The sequence below is a fragment of the Zingiber officinale genome, chromosome 9A (assembly GCF_018446385.1).
Source record: "Zingiber officinale cultivar Zhangliang chromosome 9A, Zo_v1.1, whole genome shotgun sequence".
Classification (NCBI taxonomy): Eukaryota; Viridiplantae; Streptophyta; class Magnoliopsida; order Zingiberales; family Zingiberaceae; genus Zingiber; species Zingiber officinale.
This window is the reverse complement of record NC_056002.1, coordinates 16,659,318-16,681,718: the sequence shown is the minus strand read 5'-3', so window position 1 is coordinate 16,681,718 and position 22,401 is coordinate 16,659,318. Positions and strand designations below refer to the sequence as shown.

General features: G+C 34.4%; 4 protein-coding genes and 2 non-coding genes across 10 annotated transcripts; 5 read left to right on the top strand and 1 right to left on the bottom strand.

The window, feature by feature from the left end:
• The first annotated feature begins 95 nt into the window (after window positions 1-95).
• On the top strand, window positions 96-524 carry LOC122019067 (auxin-responsive protein SAUR40-like). The gene has a single exon (XM_042576575.1). It carries the CDS (start codon window positions 96-98, stop codon window positions 522-524), a length of 429 nt encoding a protein of 142 aa, XP_042432509.1.
• A 4,266-nt stretch (window positions 525-4,790) lies between these two features.
• On the top strand, window positions 4,791-7,573 carry LOC122021584 (40S ribosomal protein S20-2-like). Its single transcript, XM_042579708.1, has 4 exons — window positions 4,791-4,843; window positions 4,943-5,097; window positions 5,187-5,300; window positions 7,222-7,573. Exons 2-4 carry the CDS (start codon window positions 4,977-4,979, stop codon window positions 7,362-7,364), a joined length of 378 nt encoding a protein of 125 aa, XP_042435642.1. The 5' UTR covers window positions 4,791-4,843; window positions 4,943-4,976; the 3' UTR covers window positions 7,365-7,573.
• Window positions 6,002-6,085, top strand: LOC122022209. The gene has a single exon (XR_006122915.1). It is a non-coding gene; the product is annotated as a small nucleolar RNA SNORD36 (small nucleolar RNA).
• Window positions 6,415-6,498, top strand: LOC122022210. Its single transcript, XR_006122916.1, has one exon. It is a non-coding gene; the product is annotated as a small nucleolar RNA SNORD36 (small nucleolar RNA).
• A 358-nt stretch (window positions 7,574-7,931) lies between the features above and the next one.
• On the bottom strand, window positions 7,932-14,606 carry LOC122020310 (serine/arginine-rich splicing factor SR34A-like). 4 transcript variants are annotated; one of them, XM_042578186.1, is made up of 15 exons: window positions 14,508-14,606; window positions 13,880-13,919; window positions 13,582-13,814; window positions 13,319-13,428; window positions 12,709-12,774; window positions 12,557-12,631; window positions 12,378-12,486; window positions 12,253-12,299; window positions 12,127-12,184; window positions 10,681-10,730; window positions 10,174-10,230; window positions 9,317-9,402; window positions 9,031-9,117; window positions 8,891-8,927; window positions 7,932-8,123 (listed from the first exon to the last, which is right to left on the bottom strand). In XM_042578186.1, exons 4-14 carry the CDS (start codon window positions 13,403-13,405, stop codon window positions 8,900-8,902), a joined length of 750 nt encoding a protein of 249 aa, XP_042434120.1. In that variant the 5' UTR covers window positions 13,406-13,428; window positions 13,582-13,814; window positions 13,880-13,919; window positions 14,508-14,606; the 3' UTR covers window positions 7,932-8,123; window positions 8,891-8,899. The 4 variants fall into 4 exon arrangements, with proteins under 4 accessions (XP_042434120.1, XP_042434119.1, XP_042434118.1 ...); XM_042578185.1 differs by lacking the exon at window positions 13,582-13,814 and having other exon boundaries at window positions 14,508-14,604; XM_042578184.1 differs by lacking the exons at window positions 13,582-13,814; window positions 14,508-14,606 and adding an exon at window positions 14,278-14,439 and having other exon boundaries at window positions 9,028-9,117.
• A 673-nt stretch (window positions 14,607-15,279) lies between these two features.
• On the top strand, window positions 15,280-21,922 carry LOC122020281 (polyadenylate-binding protein-interacting protein 11-like). Of its 2 annotated transcripts, XM_042578148.1 has the most exons (10): window positions 15,280-15,881; window positions 15,959-16,069; window positions 17,775-17,819; window positions 17,896-17,968; window positions 18,065-18,177; window positions 18,269-18,328; window positions 19,237-19,284; window positions 19,377-19,445; window positions 21,046-21,107; window positions 21,585-21,922. In XM_042578148.1, exons 1-10 carry the CDS (start codon window positions 15,297-15,299, stop codon window positions 21,640-21,642), a joined length of 1,224 nt encoding a protein of 407 aa, XP_042434082.1. In that variant the 5' UTR covers window positions 15,280-15,296; the 3' UTR covers window positions 21,643-21,922. The 2 variants fall into 2 exon arrangements, with proteins under 2 accessions (XP_042434082.1, XP_042434083.1); XM_042578149.1 differs by lacking the exon at window positions 21,046-21,107.
• The last annotated feature ends 479 nt before the right edge of the window (window positions 21,923-22,401 follow it).

Sequence of the window (22,401 nt, the reverse complement as noted above, 5' to 3'; positions counted from 1 at the left end):
ATTTTATATTGATTTCAATATAAATAAAACCCCTTCTCGTCTACTCTCCTTGTGCTCTCTCCTTCCACTTCGATTACAGTTAGCGAGCGAGAGAGATGGGCAAATGCAGCAAGCTCCGGCAGATGCTGCTGCAGCGGTGGCGCCACGCCGCGGAGGCGCCTCCGGACGTCCCGGCGGGCCATGTGGCGGTGGTGTGCGTGGGCGCCAACTCCCGGCGGCGGTTCGTGGTGCGCGCCTCCCATCTCAACCACCCCGCTTTCCGGCAGCTGCTCCGCCGGGCCGAGGAAGAGGAGTACAGTTCCCCTTCCTCCGGCGGCCGCCCTGGCCCGCTCGCCCTCCCCTGCGACGAGGCCCTCTTCCAGCGCCTCATCATCCTCATCTCCTCCTCGTCGTCTTCTTCCTCGCGGTCACAGAACTATTGCAGCCTCGAGGGATTCGAGGCCGTGCTTTCTAGTCCTAATGGTTCTTCCTTCGCCGGCGACTCCCTGCCGTTGCTCCGCGGCAGCTCGAGCATTGCACACTAGAACTGAACGATTTCTTCGTCTCTTCTCGTTAATTAGTAACTTTCTTTTTTATTTTCTTTCTTTTTTTTCTTTGGAAAACAGTTTGTCTGGCGACTGTCATCTAGTTAATTGAATAATGGAAGTAATTAACATTGTAATTACCGTCATCAAGCTCAAGATATGTACACTAGCTCTGCTTATTTTTCATTAACAACGATCTATTTAACAAATAATAATAAATGGAACCTTAGAAATATTGTTATCCAATAATAATTTTAATAAAAACTACTTCAATTAAAATAGTTCCAATCAAAGTTTCAATATCGAGGAATTTTGCCCCGGCTACAGTCGAACGATAAAACCCTTGGATCGATTCCAATATGCAGCGTAAATTAATTTTCTACAGCGGAAAGATAACCTGGGAGACGACTGGTTTTAAAGTGATGAACCGTTTGAATTTTTAGATTTATATTGATGATCGGTTTGAATTTTTATAGAAAAGTTTGATCGAATCGATTATCTTCGGAATTAGTCATTTGCCAAAATATGCAATTTGAAACCATCAGGTACAACACGATGTTAAGAAGTAGGACAGACTCCCGTATAATTAGGGTTTAAAACTCATACAGGACACCTTATATGTCTGTTGTGTTCGAACGTCTTATAATATTAGACATGTCTATCTGATCTATTTATACTTTCTGTATTTACCTGGGTCGGATCAATCATCTTTAACAACATTAGTCGGTTGAAAAAAAATTGGATACGTACGTTAAAAATAACAATTTGAGCAAAATTATTCTAACAGGAAATTCTCTGAGCAATTTGTTCGATTGCATTTATACTGTAGCAATTTGATCAAAATTATTCCACCTTGTAGCAGCTTTAGTCACTTCAATTATATTTGATCAGTTTTTATTAGATTTAGAATAGTTTTAATTAGTATTTAAGTTGTTTTAATCAATACTAAAATAATTGTGATTATAATTATCTAATAATCTTGTGCATATTTAATTTCATAAAGGATGAAATCCGTTATTTTGACGGGGTAACATCGAGTCTGGGATAACTTATCCAGTTCTATAAAAATTTTCCACTAACCACAAGGTAAATAGAAAATACTTGAATGGACAACTCCGAAACTCAATATCCCTTAATTACAAATCTCATTCGAAGGAAAAAGTTCTAAAATAATTGAGTATCTTTATTGTTGCATTATAACTTGGGAATAATTTTACACTTATTTCAAAAAAATTAGTAATCTTAATTAGTCTCATTGACTATTACTAGGATGACTGTCCCAATCCTATGGAAGTTTCTCACCAGTCACTAAGGTAAATCAAGAAGCGCACGCGACGACCATTCCAAAAGTCCATCATCCTTTGATTATGTCTCTCATTTGAAGGAAAAATTCCTACAAATATATCATAACTGAAGTTCAAACTACGAATACCTAGATGATAATCTAAATGTCCTACCTGACACCGTAGCCCAGGACAATTTTACACTTATTTAAATTGCTAGTCAAAGTTGTTAAAAATGAGAAAATCAAATAAAAATAATATTTACCTAAATATTTAATCTTTGCATATTAGTAAAATAAATAAATAAATCTACCTCGTTAGCTACTAAAGGAAATAATTATTAATAAATATTATATTGTTGAACAAAATGATAGATCATAACCTTTGGCTGTACATGTATAAAAATATTTATTAGAATACAAGGAGAATGCATGCACTTGTTTGGCATCTCTCATGTGCACAAAGGCGTAGTCAGGGCTGGGCTTTGCTGGGTTCTAGCCCAGTGAAGCCTAGCAATGCCTAGCAATTTTAGGCCTCACCCAGCAAGTAATGCCCAGTAATTTTAGGCTTCAACCTTGCTATGCTGGGCTAAGTTTTACTGGGCTCAGCAGTTTTAGCCCAGGCCAGTTGTTCAGCCTAGCAATGTCCAGTAATTTTAAGCTTCAACCTTGCTATGCTGGGTTAAGTTTTACTGGGCTTAGCATTTTTAGCCCAGGGCAGTTGTTCAAGCTGGCTACGCCATTGCATGTGCATGATCCGGAGCTTGTGCTTGTAATGGTCCCATCACGGCTTGATGATTCATGGGGATGGTCCCTCCTGGTAAACACCTAATTAGGTACACTAATAATTCGCAGTTGATCAGAGCATAAGATGCCTTAGGAACATATATACCTCTTTTATAACCATAACTCGATATTCATTGTCAGCGACAGGGATTTTCTTTTAAGTTTTATTCAATATATTGACACTCAGATTGCACAATTTATCTTTATAAAATTACCGAGAGATTCTAAATAATCCTGAAGATAAATGAGAGCATCAGCTTCCGTAAATATAGATTTTTTTTTAAAAAAAATTATATTTTACTTAATTTTTTTTACATTAATTATCTTATTTATTTTCTAAATTTAAATTTCATTAATAATACTTTAGTGAAAGGATTCATTTCCTAAATATTAAAATATTATTTAATTTTAGAGAAATAAAAAATATTATTTAATATGGGAGAAAGGAAAAAATATATTTAATTTGGGAGAAAAAAAATAAAGGAAATAGATTGAAAAATTAAAAATAGATATTAAATAGAAAGAAAGAAAAAATAATAAAAAATAGAATAGAGAGAAAAAATAATTAAAAAAGATAATGATAATAGAAAATTTATAATGTGCAATAAAAAATAATTATTTAAATTTAATAAAAAGAATGATTTATTTAAATTTTAAAAATATTATAAAGAAATTGATATGAATACTCCAAGTCTTCTCCTATCAAATACAGTCAAAAACACAATCTGAACTAAGTAATCATTTCTACTAAGCTCATTTTCCTATTATTATTTTTTCATTATTGTTTTCTAAATCATCTAATTATATATTCAATTTTTTTTATCGGAGGTCTCCGAAGAGACAATTTTTTTAATGAATCAATTCTAACTATAAAGGTTAGGAATCACTAATAGAGACTACGGTCCATATTTTTAAACTAGTTTTTTATTAAGGAAAAATCTCTTATAAAATATGCTTAGTTATTTGTTGGAGGGTGAACTCATTCTCTTTAAAACATTATTTGAGAATTCTAATGATTAATAATGATTTTCATATAGTGCCACACGTACATTGAATCTAGGGTGTTCTCGAAATATTATAACAATATAAAACAAATAATTGCAGCAATTAGAATTTATCATTTCAAATGTATTGGAATGGATGTATGAATATGATAAGGTGGTTCTAGTCTTGAAATCAGTCACTATGAGCTTGAAAGTTGCGTATGAGGAGCATCACACGTGGATGTCCTTTGGGAGACAACAAATTTAGTGAAATAAACATTAAGTTAATGCTTAAATTTATTGATGTTTTATTTTAAATTTACCTACACTTTAAAAAAAAAATATGTATCTTATCCTTTTAAATATTTCTTTAACTTATTTTTTTTAATAATTTTAAAGTTTTAATTTTATAAACTGTGGAGGACGCCTTAGAAAGATCAGTAACACGTTAAGGAGTGAAATGAAATTTGTCATTTAAATTTTGGTAAATTAGAGAACTTTATTTTCACTTCCTACCTCAAAAGTTTTATTTACTTTCAACTCTTTTGTACAAATATCATTATCTAATTACCGCTTAAATTTTTTAGATAAAAAAAAAAATCTAAAAATTAGTATAATTTATATTAAATTCAACATGTTAAATTAGAACTGAGTACATTTTCTATCAAAATTATCCCTCATATTTTTTAGATATAAAAATTCTAAAAATGAGTATAATTCTTATTAAATTCAATACTTTTAAATTAGAATTGAGTATATTTTGTATGTACAATCTTTTTCTTTCTTAATATATTTCATCTTAAATTTAGCACTATTTAAAGATAATCTAATATATTTTTCATCAATTTCATTTAAAAAAAATTAGTATATTTTTCATATAATTGAGGTAAAAAATAGTCACCTAATTTGATTAAATATATATATATATATATTAGATTGTAGTTTAATGTATTAAATTTTAAAAATATATATATATATTTATTTTTAAATTTTTATAAAAAAAATATTAAGGATAATTAGATAAATTAGTATCCATTCTAATGTAAAGTTTTATTTGCGTGGCACTGCAGGTAAAATTTTTCAAATTTTAAAATATTGGTGTTGGGCTTCCTACTGGGTTGTTTCAAATCGAGTTTTAGAAGCCCAAATGAGGTTTGACGGGTAGGCCTGTCTCGATTTGTCTATATATAAGAGCGCACTAACAAACCCTAATCTGATCAATTGTCTACTTCTCGCGGAAGAGCAGCAGCGCGGCGGCGGATTGTGAGGTAAGAGTATCGTTTTTCTTCCGAATCGTCTCGATATAACGAGTTCTAGTTCTAATCTGAGGTGTTTTCTGTTTGATTCCCTGTGATTTCTCGTGTTAGATCGTGCGTGTCAGGTCGTCTTAACCTCGAAACAATGGCGGCGGTGGCGTATGGTGCAATGAAGTCGACTAAGATAGGGCTGGAACAGCCCCAGGAGGAGCTGCATCGTATCCGGATCACCCTGTCCTCCAAGAACGTGAAGAATCTGGAGAAGGGTGAGGCGTTGTCTGACCTCCGATCGGGTGGTTTACTCTCTTATCTTTCGTTTCTCGTGTCTGGATTTTGATCTTGTTTGTCTGTTCAGTGTGCGCGGATCTGGTAAGGGGTGCGAAGGACAAAGGGCTCAATGTTAAAGGGCCTGTTAGAATGCCCACTAAGGTTCTTAACATCACCACCAGGAAATCTCCTTGCGGCGAAGGTATTGCAATCTCTCTTTTGGATGTTTTTACACCTAATGCTAGTTTTTGATCACTGTTTTATTAGTGTTAATTAGTGTATATTGAGGAATATAGTGCACATTATGTTCAGTATATGTATGTTATAATCACTATATCCTGTAAAGCAACACTTCAGTTTGTATTATATTGCATAAGATTGTCTTTAGCACATCCAGTTCAAGATAAGGTACAATTAGCCTATCGGTTGTAGTATTATAACACTATTATGTATGTAGTCTAGTGATCATGTAATTTAAAGGATATCATCTACGGATAACACAGTTAGTCATTCTATTATCCGGTTGAAAATATCCATAAAGTACTGTGCGTTTTATCATTGAATTTAATAATTATTTGAGAAGCAGATCACTTCAATCATGATTGAATCTAGTGTGGAGAAACACCATGTGCTGCTTTATTTTTTTTCATTCTTTGCTTGAGAAACACATGACAATGGCACTAGATTTGAAACTGTTACTCTATTAGTACTATCAACTCTGTATGATTAATGACATTTTCCAATTAATGATATCCTCATCAGAAATTTCATGGCCACCAATCTTTACTATTGTTAGTTTTTTTACTTTTGAAAACTATTTTTCCTAATCTAAAGTGTACTCATCCACTGATGTTTTTCTAACAAAAGAAAGATGTGAATGGTTTTGTGTGGGTTTGACTGTCTGTGCATATGATGATCAAGAAAGTTTAACACTGAGATATTCTCGATGAAGTGTCAAAATATCGAGCTTTTTAAAACTGATGCACAATTCAGAATCCTTCACTATCTCTGAAGCTTGGGTATAATGTCACTTCCAAATCTAACTCTAATTTGAGTTTTTCTGTGGCTTGGTTTGAACTTCTGGACAAGATTTGAATCTAGTAGTGACTAATAACTTTGTACTGCATTTACATCATTTAACAGAAAAGAGTTAATATTGTCATTTTAGCAATTAATTTGTATTAACATTCTATTTTATAAACTATTTTTTATATATATTCAGATTCATTTATATGCCTAATCTAAAGTGTACTCATCCACTGATGTTTTTCTAACAAAAGAAAGATGTGAATGGTTTTGTGTGGGTTTGACTGTCTGTGCATATGATGATCAAGAAAGTTTAACACTGAGATATTCTCGATGAAGTGTCAAAATATCGAGCTTTTTAAGACTGATGCACAATTCAGAATCCTTCACTATCTCTGAAGCTTGGGTATAATGTCACTTCCAAATCTTCCTCTAATTTGAATTTTTTTGTGGCTTGGTTTGAACTTCTGGACAAGATTTGAATCTAGTAGTGACTAATAACTTTGTACTACATTTACATCATTTAACAGAAAAGAGTTAATATTGTCATTTTAGCAATTAATTTGTATTAACATTCTGCTTTAATTTATATTTGATTTCATAAATTTAAGAATTCATATTGTTGCAAAAATGAACTTTCTAATTTACCTCTGAAAACTATATTTTGAATGTGGTCGGTCCTAATGGTTTGATTGTGTTAGTCTAGATGAATGCGTCTGTTCTTGTCAAATGGCTTGATAAGATTTGTTTGACCAATCATGCTGAGGGGTTAGATAAAATTGGACCGTCAGATTATTTGGGTTGAGCGGATTATGCTGGCTGACATGTTGAATTGGTTGGATCTAGAGCGAAACTGTTAGGGCTTGTTGGCCGCTGATAGGAGTGAATAGATGGGTAGGCCCTAGGGCTGAGGCGCGTGTCCAATTAATTCGGTGCATTTCAATGATTTCGTACTACATTTATATTTTTTTAATATGTTGAATTTAATAATGAGAATGCTCTTACCTTTTGATATTTCTCTTCAAGTAGACCTATTGAATTTGATATTGAATGAGCTCTGTTCAAGTGGAATTCAATATTTGAACATTTTGTTATAGGAACAAACACATGGGATCGTTTTGAGCTCCGGGTACACAAGAGAGTCATTGATCTTCGTAGCTCCCCTGAGGTTGTGAAGCAGATAACTTCAATCACAATTGAACCTGGTGTGGAGGTTGAGGTGACGATCTCAGAATCATAAAGCCCGATGTTCCTCATTCCCAAACTTTCTATCATCTGTGCCATTATGAAGTTTATATATTTTTGAGCCTTGGGGCAACTTCTCGCAAATTCATGTTCTCCATCGTGTTAGTTGAGTTTGTCATGCATGGCTAGGTCATGTTTCTAAAATTTTAGATTTTATTATGACATTTTTTTCAGTTTTAATGCCATTTGAATTATCATGTTTAATCTCGGTGTAACGTTTTTATGCATTTTTTAAAATGTGATTTTTATTGTGCTTCCATTCTTAATAAGCAAACTAATAGATCGTTTCAAATGCGAATACAAGAAAGAGTTTAAAACAAAAACTAATCCATGTTTGACACTAATGGGTTACTAACGGAGTCAAATAATTATGCTCGTCAATGATCCATGCCCGGTATGTACAGCCATCAGACCTCATTTTTCAGGGAACGATTTAGTTATACCAGAGCGTCTGGACCCGGTTTTGTAATATCCACTTCAATATTTTAATAAAAATGTTTAAAATAATTTAAGTGCACACAAAAAATAGTATTAATAAATGCAGATCGTAAAAAAACAAAGGTTCGAAAAAGAAAATTCAAGCCACAAATTAATAGGAAAAATGTCCAACATAAAAAGGTTCAATCAATATTCGACTAAGGAAACAGTGTCCAATTTACAAACAAAAGTCCGACGTGCTGATAAAGTCCCAAAGTTTTTTCATAATTCACGCAGTAGTGGCGGAGAGCATTACGTTCATACACATCTTCATCACCTGAAATTTGCCAAAAAAAAAACATAAATATCCAAACGAACAGCAATTCAGGACTTCTGACAAAAAGTTTTTTTTATATATATATTTGAATCAAAAGAATCCGGTGATCATTGACCCTTGTATCTGTCCAATCTATTTTATCCATGAACCAGACTACATATTTCGCTCCGGCAAATACAAAAATCTTCAATCTTACTAATAACTATAGGTTTGTTTCTTTTCTATTCTTTTTCATAATACACGAGAATTTCGTATACAGGACTGTCCTTTTTTTCATAATACCCACGCATGCATGATATTCAACCAAGGCAACCAAATTCCAATATACTTCAATTTGTCTGTGAATGCGTATGTATATATTTATTTATGAAATTATTTATTTATATTCTATTCCTTACTCCATATAAAAATATTTGTTCATACTCTATTTCATTATATACATCGGAGTGATAGGTGGACTGAGCACTTGAAAAGATATAAGCACGCCAACCTAGCGAAGCTGGACATAAGAGCAGAACTGACGGGATCAGATAACCCAGTCCAGACCAAATGAACTCATCAAGTGAGTTTAGGTTGGACCTGGGAACCATATAAGCCCAGCAAACCATTGCTTATTACTTGGAAATAGTTACCTTTGTGGGGGCATTATTTCTTGTCTATTAACATTTCTATAAACCAACGACAGCAATTAAAAAAACCATCTTCCATTTTTTGCTATTGATTCCATTCCTATAAAAAACAAAGGTAGCAAGTGATTCAACGAATACCTGGAATAATCACCCAGATTGAGACCTAGATCTTGATCTGCAAGCAAAAATGTTCATCCGCTCATTGCAGTGAAATAAATAAGAATATCAATAAAATTCACTAGAAGGAAAAAATATGAAAAATAATTATACAGAACCACCTTGACAGTCTGGCTGGAAACGCAGATTTAGGTCGTGGAGAAGCAGACTTTGATGGTGATCTTGAACGTGATCGGTCATTTGATTTGCTGGAGATTTTTTTTTTTAAAACAAAAAAAAAATCAGGGCTAAAAATTTTTCATCGCCCCTAAATATTTGAAAGTATAATTAACACTAAAGCTGAGTTTTACTATGATGAAAAAAACAGGGGTTGGAGAAGAAAAGATATGCGGCATACTTGGAGTAGATTGAATAATAGATAAAAACTTAAAAGGCCAAGAATTTCACCTCCTGCTCCTCCGTGGTCCTCTACTTCTACTGGGGCTCCGGCTTGAGCCTGGGCTCCTCGACTTACTTCGCTCGTAGCTTTTGACCTAGACATGCTCATCACAATCAAGCTAGATTAGTTCCAACAAGTTGCAGTCTGGTTTCATGAATCTCATCCACAAACTGATATATCACTAGACAAAAGAAAAAGGCAAGAGAATAGAAAACAAGAATATTATAATTTTCATCATTTAAATTCTCAAATATCTTGCTAGGGTCTGATTCCTGTGTTTGAAACCTTGACTGTGTTATTATCATGTGATGTCTAATAATGACACCATTCAAAGTGTCTTTAAGAATGTCAAACCACGATTCAGCCATCAGGTCGTTCGAAACAGACTGATTTATCATGTTCTACGCCGTCCATTTAACACTAGATTAATCTCGTTGGTAGCATCCAAAGGTGGGAAAATTGTTTAAATTGAGATAACAAACTCAAATTTGAGATTTTAAATATGAATGACTAATCTAGTAAGTTAAGCTGCAATACTGCATCGTAGAAGACAATCAAGAATATTAGGAACTAATCTAGCGTGTGCAGAGACTGACACAAAGCCAAGGGTCAGGATGGCCGCACTCCCTAAAATATATTTTTTCTTATAAATCATTAAGAAAAAAGGGTGCAATTTTCCCCCTCAACTCATGATCTCATCATCATGTTTACTAGAATGCTTAACTAAAACTGCCAGTAATGAAATTTTCTAAACCTAGTATTCAACAAAAAAAAAAACAAGTTGGACAAAGAATTCTGAAGAACGGGCTAAATAATTCATTATTGGTATATTCAGTAATTTTATATTTGCCATTACCAAACATACCCGAATGTAGGATCTTGACCAAGGATTTTTAAACTCGGTGTCATCAAGTTTACGAATCTGGGAAAAAGAAAACACACAATGTAACAACACATAAAGGTAAATTTCAAATTCTACAACACTTTACAAAGTTTAAATTATATGCACTAAGTTAGATTCATTTTAATATATATCAAATCTTTTTAGTTAAATATGACACCATTACTGAAAGTCTGAAACTAATAAATTGAGAACGTAATTTTTTTTTTTTTTGTCAAAATTGTAAATCAATTTGAGAACTTCATTTTAAAAATAGAATTCCATTCATAAGGATATAATAAAATTTCAATTTATTTATATTTTAATTAAAATGTACTTAAGTTTATTATTGATTTTATTACAATCAATTAAATTTTAACTTACTTCCCTAATCTGAAAAAATCTGATCTACGTACTAGAATTGAAATAATAAAAACTGTATATAATTGAAACATCAAATGTGCTACATTATGTGCGAAGGAACATTCTTACAGCATATTTCATGTCTTCAGAATTTGTATAATCAACCAAACCCATAACACCTGAGGAACAAAATGGAAAAATAAACAAACTCAGAAGTAGTAAATTGGCCAGGCAAACAAATAAAAGAAATCAAGCGTCTAGACTCTAGTGTTATGTTCTGGTTAAATGCTTCACTACATGCAATTAAAAATATGTACACTTTTCATTCTCCTTCATGGAGTTTGTTGCGTTTATTGTATGGAACTGAGAAAAGAAAAGATGAAATACAATGACTGTTTCATCTTGTTAACTTGCAAGGATATAAAGAAGAAGGAACTTAATTCCCTCTATTTCATCTTATTTTGTTTCCACCCAATTCAAGAAATGAACTGAAATGAAAATTTCATCCCATAAAGATGTAAATAAAATTGAAATATAGTGAAAATACAATTCATTTCTTTTCACTTAAATTATTTCATTTCTCTTATACTTCCTCCTCTAAGTAAACTGAACATTGTTTCATTTAAGCAGGCATAACAAAATTCAAATACCTAGCCAAAGTAATAAATTTGGCCATAGAGTTGTGTTGAACACTATATGAAATGTTTAAAATGATCTCTATGTCTCAAATTTTGTTCACATGTTATTTGTAAAATCCAAAATTTCATGATCTAGTAACACAAAAAGAAATGAAAAGGTTTTAGGTTCACTAAAAAGTATATGTAGAAAAGGCTGTTGAATGATAGCAAGTCAAAAACATATGTTTTCATGTTATTTTCTTTAGGAAAATGTGCTTCATGTGTCACGGACAAAGCAGGCTGACTTTGCCAATTTATAGCATCTTCATTAAAAGAGTTCATATAGTTTATGATGAATGATTCATGTTTGCATTGCATAACATTCTATTGATGGGTCATTATATGTATTACAATAGCAGCAACAAGCATGTGTACCAACTATTTAGGGTGAACAACATTAAATTTTAACCCACAACTTTAAGTTAAGGATATATTGACAGCAAAGCTCAGATCATTTGGATCTAATATGTTTAATTGATACTTCAAAAAGAAAAGGAAAAAACTTATCCTCAATGTATCTGCAATTCAGTATTTAATTAAATCACCAAATTATATTTTTTCCTATTTGAGTATATTGTTAATCTCTTTAAGTTTATCCCATATGCTAATTGTGTACATAAATATCGGGTGTGGGGTGTGTGTGGTGATTCATGAAGTGACAAATGGTTGCCACTCAAAAAATGAATCACTAATTAGTTTCTACAATTTGTTCAATGCATAAAGGCACCAAGCATAATTAAGATGACCATTTGAAACATTTATTTTTTTCATAGTTATCATTGAAAGAGTGGAAAAAACAGTAAACTTCCTCAAAAGCTATGGTGCTTTTCACATTTTTCCAAACGCTATCTATCATATTGAAATAGAAACTAATTTACAATTGATATTTGAAACCTACCATCACCATCACGGAAAACTTGTGCAAAACATACATCTCCGGCCTTCCTCATGTGATCCTGGAAGTTGTAAGACCCAAAAAAAAATTAGAAAAATTGTTTACATTATCTCTAAGGATTTTCCATACCTTAAGATCCTGCCATGAAGCTGAAGAAGGAAGTCCTCGGACAATCACTGTAAAAAGTAATCACAAATTTTGTAACATGCAAAGTAAAACGCAACAATAAGAATCAAGCTGTCAATGCAAAATACCTCGATAATCTGAACGATGTGACACTCCTTGTTTGTTTCCCCCGCCTCCATGCCTAGTACCTCGTCTAGTTGGAAATGACTGCCCTCGACCACCATGGGCTAACTCAACCTGCTTGAAGCAACATGAAAAAACTTAGTATTTGCATAAATTGTTCGAAACATTATAGAGAACTTAGTACCCTGAGACGATGACCATCAAAGTCATAGCCATCACGACCCCTCACTGCATCTTCAGCATCCCGTGAACTTTCAAACTATGAAAAATTTTAAGTTATAAAAGTTGTAACTGAAGGAAATGAAACACAATGAAGCTCAAGTTAAAAGTGCATACCTCAACAAAACAATAACCAGGAGGTCGAGGTGGATTCTTCAATTGAACTTCCACAATGCGACCATACTACAAGAACATATCAAAATAATAAGAACTGATTGTCTACAGTCTGAGACTAATCACAGCACAATGCTATGCAATACTATCCAGAAGATTCAAATCACAAATATTTCATGCCTACAAATATAAAAATAGCCACAAGTGTATGCAGTCACCTTATTCCATTTGCACACTTAACAATCTCTTGTTCTTACACAAATTAATGCCTCTAACAATCATAAAGATTTTTGACATAAAGCACAAGCACTCAAATAGAATCCACTGTTGCAAAATAAAACATCTGCTGAAAAACAACTAGATTGAACATACTATACATCAAATATAGTAACATCAATGTTAAAGAACTCTAAAATGAGAATTAGTCATCATAAATGATAACTATTTTCAATGTTAATGAGTTCAATGTTTATTGCTAATTCTCTATAAGTCTGTGAAGAACATATGGATGGAATCTTAGTAGCAACTTACAAAAGAAATAAAGCACATGCAAGTTTACATTAATTCATGTGCTGATCAGCAACAGATGAAGAAATCAGTTTTAAATATGAACCTTGTAAAACAAATCTTCAACTTCTGATTCCCGGATATCTATAGGGAGGTTGCCCACATAAATTGTATGACTTAGTCGAGCACTCATGATCACCGCTGTAAATGTATGCCCTGTAAAAGAAAGCTTAGACATAAAAATGGTTTACTACTAAACTTTCACTAGGTTAGTCCTTCACTTCCATTAATGCTGATTTAACACAACAGACACTCATTTTGAGTTTTGACAATAAAGATGAGTAAAAGGCCAAAAACTGTGAAGCAAACCAAGAAAGCAATTCTTGATGTGAATGGTGCTCCACAAGCTCCATTGCCCCCAAGCCCTCCACAATGCTCCAAAGCAACAATCAATGCAAATTATATGTAGGGTAAATCATCCACTTTAGACCTCCTCTGTGAATGCCAGAACCTCTCAAAAGTCCTAAATTCCAAATAGACTCCTCCCACTCCTCTATAGTACTATTGATAGCTCCAAAGCTCCCATTCCCAGCATACATCATCTATCATGAAGGATGTATGGGTATCAAGGCATAGAGAAATGTTTATAATAGATCTATTCATTTACCTTTCAAGGTTTCTTCAAAGGATAATGACGAGTTTAAAACCTGAAACAATATAAAATAACAGCCCTTACTAGTTGTATAAACTAGCAAAAAAAAAACAAAAACAATTATACTAGATGCTGGACTCCTGCAAAACAAGGTTAAAAAAGATAAATCCAAAAACTATCTGATGGCTAATTGTATAGGAAAAACAGGCAAAATCATATAATCGAGTAATTTTATGTGGTAGCATACTTTCTAAAACAGCAAGCTTGGTGAAATTTCGTCATGAAAAGCACTCAGGGGATGACATAAAAATCAATAAGCTACCAGGAAGAAACCAATATGGATGTTGCGGAAGGAAAAATTCCGATCTCACAAAAAAAACCCTAGGACGGGAATGATTCTCAGAAACACCTACACAAAATCGACGTCGCATGAATCAATCCTCAAGCCTTAGAGTGAAATAAGTAAAACATAAACTGATCTGGATATAAACCATCAAAACAAATCTGGGGCGACAACGCCACAAATTACACATGTCTAACACGTATTGCAAAGAAACCGCTGAAGGTGTGATCAGATCAAGCAAAACAACAGCTAATAAACAGAAAAATAAGGGGAAAAAAAAGGTCGTTCAAGAGAGCAAACCGAAAGAGGAATGTGCAATCAATCTTCGACGAGCTCAAGCTCCGCCCTCGAACGCTCGCGATCGAGCCCTCGGTGGATGCAAGGCGATTCGAACCCGAGTGGGTAGTAATTTATAGCGAGCGTCGGCGTGGCGTAGCACTAGTGATAGAGTGGGATGGCGTGACGAGCACGTGCTCCTGTTTCGGGCCGAGAACCACCTATGAAGCCCACGTTAGCCCATATTTTATGGAAAGGACAATTTTGATGGTCACCGGCCGTTCAACAAGTAAATGGATGTCAAAATTATTTTTGCATTTGTCTTCTCAATTTCGTAAACAATCGAGTTTATATTAGATAAATTAACCAATGATTTTTTTTTAATAAAAGGTTGATCTAAAATCGTTGAGTGTTAATCGGCTCCCTACTGTAATCACTTTCTTATTGTTCTTAGTAACTTAGTAGCTGTCCCGGGATCTCGTGATAGGACATCAAAATTATTTTCGAAGTATTTACTGTTTGAATTCCAACTATAATATATTTATAGGAATTTTTATTTCAAATGAGAGATGTAATCAAATGATGTTAAATTTCTGGATGTACATTTTCTGATTTATCTGATGATCGACGAAAAACTTATACCAGACTCGATATTATTCAACTTAATTAATCATTAGTAGCTAGTGAAAACTTCTGAATGATTGATTGACCTAAACTGGATAAAGTGCCAGACAAAATTAATCTTTTGTTAATTCTTAAAAAAAATCAGTGGCGAAAATAGCCCCATTTTGTACAGACGGAGAGGATTATTCGATGGCATCGATGCTGACATCCGTCGAGTTAAATACGATTCATAGTTCAACCGAAGCAGCCGCCGACGACTCCGAGAGAGAGAGAGTTTCTACGAATTGGTCTGCTCACCACCTGTCCATGGTCGTCTCCGAGACCGCAAACGGCGTTGATCTCGCCGCCTATTCGGCGTCAGCCGCCGGCGATCTCGACCGCAAGGAAGCGCCCGACTCCAATAAGTCCGTGGATCTCGCCTCCAGCGCTACAGTCGTCGCCGTCGGCGATTCTCTTCCCACCTTCCTCCCTCACCCCAATCCTAATGGCTTCCACCTCAAGGATCAGCAGCTGCACCGCGTCTCCAGTCCGGGGCCGGCCGCAGCGTCGCAGCGACCCCAGGGGTCGGAGCAGGAGATGAGGGATCTGGAGGAGCTCCTGTCGAAGCTGAATCCGATGGCGGCGGAGTTCGTTCCGCCTTCGATCGCCGGAGGTGGACTGGCCGCACCCTACGGAGGTCTTGGCGTTGGTTTTGGTGGCGGATTTTATGGGGGTGGATTTGGGGCGACCCTTGCTTTGGGAAATGGTGGCTTCGATGGAGGCAGTGGAAGGAGGGTATGGTCTTCTCCTCTGTTATTTTATTCTTTTACTCTCTTTGTTAATTTCTTATTAGGTTTAATTTGTTCGATTAGAACAAAAACGGATACGGTCAGGGGAATCGTCGGATGAATAGCCGGACGAGTCTGGCACAGAGAGATGAGGTGATCAGAAGGACTGTATACGTTGCAGATGTAGATCGTCAGGTGAAGAGGCTTTGAGACATTCTTCTTTTCAATTTTGGCTCCGGTGTGGCAATTTATCTCTCGGAAAATGTTATTGGTGAACTAGGATGTGTTTTATTCTTTTTGTATCCTCTTCCTTTTTGCTGTTGTGCTGCTGTCACATTTTTGGAAGGATGGCTTTTGATTATTACAGGTTTCATAGAGTCCTCGGAAAATGTTATTGGTGAACTAGGATGTGTTTTATACTTTTTGTATCCTCTTCCTTTTTGCTGTTGTGCTGCTGTCACATTTTTGGAAGGATGGCTTTTGATTATTGCAGGTTTCATAGAGTCCTGCAGGGATTGAATTTATCTAAGCAAGCTGAGTCAAATGGGGTTGTGCGCCCATAGATATTGGCTCATACAAGTGCAATTTTTGAGCGAATATTTAACTGTAGATTTTGAAGAAACAGATTATTATTTCACCAAATGTCCTTAGTCACAGAAGAGCACAAGATGGGATGAAATGGGCATGCAATGTTGGGTAATCTGTAAAGAGAGGAAGTCATGCACTGGAAGAGATTCAGTAGACCTAGATTTTTCTAAATTTTGGTTACAAAACTTGGTTGAAAGATATTTGGATGCTACATTGTCTTCAAACATGTGTTGTCCATATACCTACATGACCGTTTTATGATAAACTAGCTTCAAGAAATTGTTTCAAATTTTAGATAGATTGAGATTCAGCAAGGCATCTTGCTAAGTGTCTGTGGCTCTAGGATCTCGAAAACCAACAATATAGGCACACCATTCTTCTCAATTTACAGAAGTGTTACATGTTAGGGCTTTAAGGGCTTGTCATGGGTCCTTGGATGCATAACTTCTGACCAATTCAAATTTTTTTTAGCCAGATTTGTTTGATGCTTTGAATGTAAATAGGAATTTTAAATGTGGAGGATAACCCAGGTGGTAATGGCTGCTTAATAATCAACAATGAAGTTCCTTCATCCAAAATCATAAAATCATAAGAAAGAAGTAGAGCTATACCTTCGAGCCATGACTAGAAAATCTTTTTTTTTTCCTATATCTATCATTACAACATTATAAAGAAGAAAGACTATTGATTCCTTCCTTGCATTTTTTATTTTGTTTTATTTTTTATTTTGCATTTCTTAAGGGCCTACATATCCATAGAATGTAGACTAACATAATCGTCAAAAGATGTATAAATTTTCAGATGAATAACAGGGAAACTACTAAGATTGCAACATTGGCAAAAATGAATCTACAACTAGGAATCTAGGATCCACAATCTTTTAGTTCACTCATTCTTTTGTTCTATTGATTTAATATTTTATCCATAGTTTTTTTAGGGGTTTGTAAATCTCCTAATGCATTCACAGGAGGAGTGAACTTAAGCAAGCACGCCCTTGATAATGTGTGATATCATGCAGTTCTGGTCATGGTGGATACCATGCTTAGAGTTTTTTGTCCATATAGGTTTTGATTTACTCTTATTTTGATATTTTAGAAATGCATAAGAATTACACTAAGAAACATGTTTTAGAATATTTAAATTGAGCTAATGTTGTTTCATAGTTGATGGATTTTTGCATTGTGGATTAAGAGTTTATTAGCTTATTCTGTCACTTCATCATATGTAGTTTAATGTCAGATTGTACAAACCTTCCACTTGCAATTTAAAACGTGGCTAAAATAGCTAAAACTTTTGTGCCTCGGATATGTAGGTTACTGAAGAAGAGCTTGCAATACTTTTCAACCGCTGTGGACATGTAAATAAATTAATGCTTTTCTAGCCACTTCAATTTGATTAATATGTATAAAATGTAAGATCATTTAATCTTTCAGGTTGTTGACTGTCGAATGTGTGGGGACCCAAAAACTATTCTTCGGTTTGCTTTCATAGAGTTTGAGGATGATGGTAAGTTATGGTTCAGTGTATTTTACATCTTATTCTGCAACTAAATTGATTTGATACTTCATGTTCTTTTCGTTATTTGTGATTATGCAAATCCAGAGAGTGCAAGAGCTGCTTTAAATCTGTCAGGAGCCATGCTTGGGTCTTACCCTCTTAGGGTGCTTCCTTCAAAGACTGCAATTGCGCCTGTGAACCCTACATTTTTGCCAAGCGTATGAGAAATCAGTTCTTCAATGCCATCTCATGCATCTTGTGTATTGCAATTGTTTTATATTTGATCGCTTAGCTTTCCTCTGGTTTCAGTCGGATGATGAACGTGAGATGTGCTCAAGGACTGTATACTGCACAAATATTGACAAGAAGGTAGGTGATACATTCTGATGTTGGTCAATCCATCATTCTCGTAGCGGTTTAGTACAACTTCTTTTATAGTTTACAAATTAGTTCATTTTAAATAGTTGTTGTTTAGGTATTTCATTCTCCTTGGGTTAGTTAAGCTGTGAACATTAAGTTGGAAACGACAATTTGTCCATTACTTTGACAAACAAAGAACTTTGGTCTGATATATGGATAAATATTTCATTATGGTCTAGACTTCAGTTTTTCACTTAACAATGCCAAATTTCAAACCTGATACTTGAATAGTTTTAATATTTCTGCACTGCAGTATTGTTTCCATTACAATTGCATTAGCTATGTGTTGATCACTAGCTTCTCTGTTGTCAGTCACTACAATTTTAGGTGCCTCTTGAACATAAAAATTGCAGTTTATTTTCACTTTTTTTTGTATTTCTTGTACTTGATTTCTCCACCTTTTATTTCTCCCTTATATGTTGAAGAAACAACCGCCTCCAATGCATTGAAAACTCCTCTCTTTCCATCATGGAGAATGTAGCAAAAAGTTACATAAATTCATATGTAATCCCTCCAATCGCTTTTAACCATTGTATGCCAATTGGTATAGACATATGTACCTAAATGTAAGTTCCATATTTAATGCTAACAAACTATAAGTGTAATATACATAGGAAAAGAGCGCACTCATTGTACAAAAAAAATGTAAACATGTAAATATTCATTTTTAATATATATACATAAGGATGGTTAATTTCCCTTCTATTGCCCTAAAAAGAAAATTGCAGCACCACCTATTGTTCTAAATCATGCCCATTGAGAAAGATTTTTCTTCCCAGATTTGTTTTCTTGGTTTCCTTTGTCTGAGCATCATGTGCCTCAATGCGTTCCTTGTTCTTACGATATTATTTTTTCAGGTTTCTCAAGCAGAAATTAGACTCTTCTTTGAGTTTTTATGTGGAGAGGTTTGTTTCCTCTGTTCATAGTCATTTTCACTCTTTGAAAGCATTTCTGGTTAGAATAATTTCCAATACAAATCATGATTCTTATGCTTCAGGTTTACCGGCTAAGGCTTCTTGGAGACCAAAATCATTCTACTCGGATCGCTTTTGTTGAGTTTGTAAGGGTTAGTATTACTTGTTTGACTGGTTAAACTATATGATGCCCTTTCCTTGATTTTCATGTATTTGGACAAGCAATTTATCAAATACAAATATAAACTTAGAACTAGTGTTCTAAATGGCGGCCGAGGTGGCTGCCTAGGCACCGCCTAGGCGGTAGGCTGGCATCAACCGCACTATCTTTGCTTGAGGCAGTGCTTTAGGTGGTAACTCACCTCCTTCTGTTATTATCGCACCTGGAACTGCCACCGTCACGCCTGGAATTGTCACCGCCGCTATCGCCGTTTCGCCATCTGTCGCAAGCCTATAAGCATCACTCGAGTTCGGCAATGGGCCATGATGCGTCTCCCGGGCTCGGGGCTTCGCTCGGGCCCAGCGATGGGCCTGGACACTTTGCCAGGCTTGGCGATGTGTTTGGATGCTTCACGCGATCACGACGACGCGTCAACTCGTCGCTTGGTAAAAATAGGGTACGTGGGTAAGTTGTAAGTTATATTTTAATTAAATAACTTTAGGTTAATAATTTTAATCAACTCCTAGCTACAATTGAAATAATTTAAATAGACTTAATTAAAGTCTAATAAAATTATTCCATTAATTTAATATATATATATATATATATATATATATATATATTAAAATATTTAGATTAAATATTTAATTTTTAATTTTTAATTAATATATTTTATTAAAAGTAATATTATAAAAAAATTGATTATTTATAATATTATATATAAAAAATAGTAAAAAAAAACAACTACCTGAGCAGCCAAGGTGGTAGGTCTCACCACCCGTCACCATTTACCGTCATTTACAACATTGCTTAGATTGAAGAAAAGGAAGAAATCATGAGAGTATATGAGAATTAAAAAATAGGGAATTTTATTTTACTGCATATGATTTTTTTACTTTTTCAAAATGCTTCCCAGAGTTTGAAGATTGCCAAAATGGCTTGCAGAGTTATGAAATTCTTGTTATTTTAGACCCAAACACTAACACCCTTAATTTAACAAAATGATGGCCTGACAAGCATGTGGACTCATTATATGAGTTAAAAACTGCCATGTTGTTACCATTAAGTTGATGAAGGTTCCGTCTACAACTGCATGATTTAGTGGCTTTAATCCAGGCTGGATGATGTGGCTATTAGGGGAGTCTTCATGTGAAATTGCACGAAGGCCATTTCTTTCATGCTAGATCTATCCCTTTAGCATGGCATCAAACTCTTGCAAATGTGCCACAATGCTACAATGTTACAATGTTATTGTATTATTTCATGCCGGTGCTCCCACCATCTTATCAACTGCTTTAATACGTTGAATATTCGCCCGAGCTTGCTTTTTTAGGCTGCTCTTCAACTGCTTGAATATTCAATCACAGAATGAGACAACAAAATTTTGAACTTTGCTTTTTTTTGTCTTATTCACTTTGATTATGAAATAGACCTAGACGTCATAGCCTCTTGCAATACAAAATAAGGCTGAGTACACCCATCCCTGGACCCCACATTGGTGCGAATTTCATGCACCGTGTCCTTTTTTTCACTTTGATTATGAAATGCTAGTGTCAAAACTTGAATCTTGTTGCTTGAAACTCTTTCTCCAGGCTGAGTGCGCAACTAATGCTTTGAGCTGTAGTGGAGTTGTCTTAGGATCCTTGCCAATCAGGTACATTTTTATATATGTATCCATATTCAGTTTATCGGTTTAATGTGAGAAATAGAAACCAAATTGAAATATTTCATGTTTTAACATACTAACTTAAATACACACACATATAGATATTATAGAACCTCAATAAGACTGAAAAAATATTGTAATACCAATCAAAATCATACTAATTATCATATTAACTTAATGATACACACACACACACACACATCTTATAAAACCTTAATTGTTTGGTTTTTTTTTAACCGTTTGTATCTGATCAAACCAAAACCAATAATGGCCATTCTTGAAAATCAAAATCAAACCATTAAACTTATAATTTAAAATTTTCTATTTGAATCACTTTAGTTCAGTTGGGTTTATTGGTTTCGAGGTATATAAGCCTACTCTTATCCGATATCATTTTTCAGTGACTTAATTTCTTCAATCAGTTGAAACAACCATCCTAAACTAAGCCAACTGTTGATCTTGCAGGGTGAGCCCTTCCAAGACTCCTGTGCGCCCTCGTTCTTCTCGCCTGCCCCTGCATTGAATCTTTGTGGGTTGAAGAAACATTCCATAGCAATACTACAATAGATGCGCACACATGAAATTTATGATCCATTCTGGCTCTAAAGTTTATTTCTTTCTTATGAAGAAGAGACACTTATTGCACATGGGGCTTTGGAATTTTTATATGATGCAACCTTGTCGAAATTTCTCACGTGCAATGTAAGTGGTCAGTTCTATAATCTTTTCTTTTTTTTCAGACTGTTTTTATTAGTTTTATCCCCACCATATACAAGTTAAATCTCGTTGGAGATTGAGACGTCTGGTTGTTTTTTTTTTTTTTGACACTGATGAAAACCATGCGTCTTGGTGTTGCTACGTGCTCTTTAGTCTTGATTCTGAGTACTGATCTGTCGAAAGAAGTTCAAGTCGACTGCAGCAGAAGAAGTCATTGTGGATGTCAAGCCCGAACGGAAAATTTAAAAATAGAGCATTGTATTAAGCCTTTAATAGCCAATTCTGAAAAATATGATTTAGAGGCATTTGAACTTTCAATAGCTACGGGTCAAAAGTAATGAATTAAATCAAAATGCTCCTTTTGTTTTTTTAGCATTTTACCCCCAAAAAATGTTTTCGTAATTGGTTATATATAGAAAAAAAATGTGATTTGTACATTTGAAAATCTTAAATTTTTCTTATTTTAAATTTTGAGACATTTCAAACTTTTTGAAGCAGAAAAATATATTTGTTAACTTTAAAATGTATTATAATTTAATTTACAAACTAACTTGTACTACATACA

Excerpts from the sequence above, each read along its gene's own strand:
- LOC122019067 (XM_042576575.1), top strand. The coding sequence starts at position 96 with ATGGGCAAATGCAGCAAGCTCCGGCAGATGCTGCTGCAGCGGTGGCGC.
- LOC122021584 (XM_042579708.1), top strand. The coding sequence starts at position 4,977 with ATGGCGGCGGTGGCGTATGGTGCAATGAAGTCGACTAAGATAGGGCTG. Across the intron at positions 5,098-5,186 it reads CGTGAAGAATCTGGAGAAGG|TGTGCGCGGATCTGGTAAGG; the intron begins GTGAGGCGTTGT and ends TTGTCTGTTCAG. Across the intron at positions 5,301-7,221 it reads GAAATCTCCTTGCGGCGAAG|GAACAAACACATGGGATCGT; the intron begins GTATTGCAATCT and ends ATTTTGTTATAG.
- LOC122020281 (XM_042578148.1), top strand. The coding sequence starts at position 15,297 with ATGGCATCGATGCTGACATCCGTCGAGTTAAATACGATTCATAGTTCA. Across the intron at positions 16,070-17,774 it reads TTGCAGATGTAGATCGTCAG|GTTACTGAAGAAGAGCTTGC; the intron begins GTGAAGAGGCTT and ends TCGGATATGTAG. Across the intron at positions 17,969-18,064 it reads CATAGAGTTTGAGGATGATG|AGAGTGCAAGAGCTGCTTTA; the intron begins GTAAGTTATGGT and ends ATGCAAATCCAG.
- LOC122020310 (XM_042578183.1), bottom strand. Across the intron at positions 13,429-13,879 it reads CTTTGAAGAAACCTTGAAAG|GGCATACATTTACAGCGGTG; the intron begins GTAAATGAATAG and ends TTTCTTTTACAG. Across the intron at positions 8,928-9,030 it reads TTTCCAGCCAGACTGTCAAG|ATCAAGATCTAGGTCTCAAT; the intron begins GTGGTTCTGTAT and ends TTTTGCTTGCAG.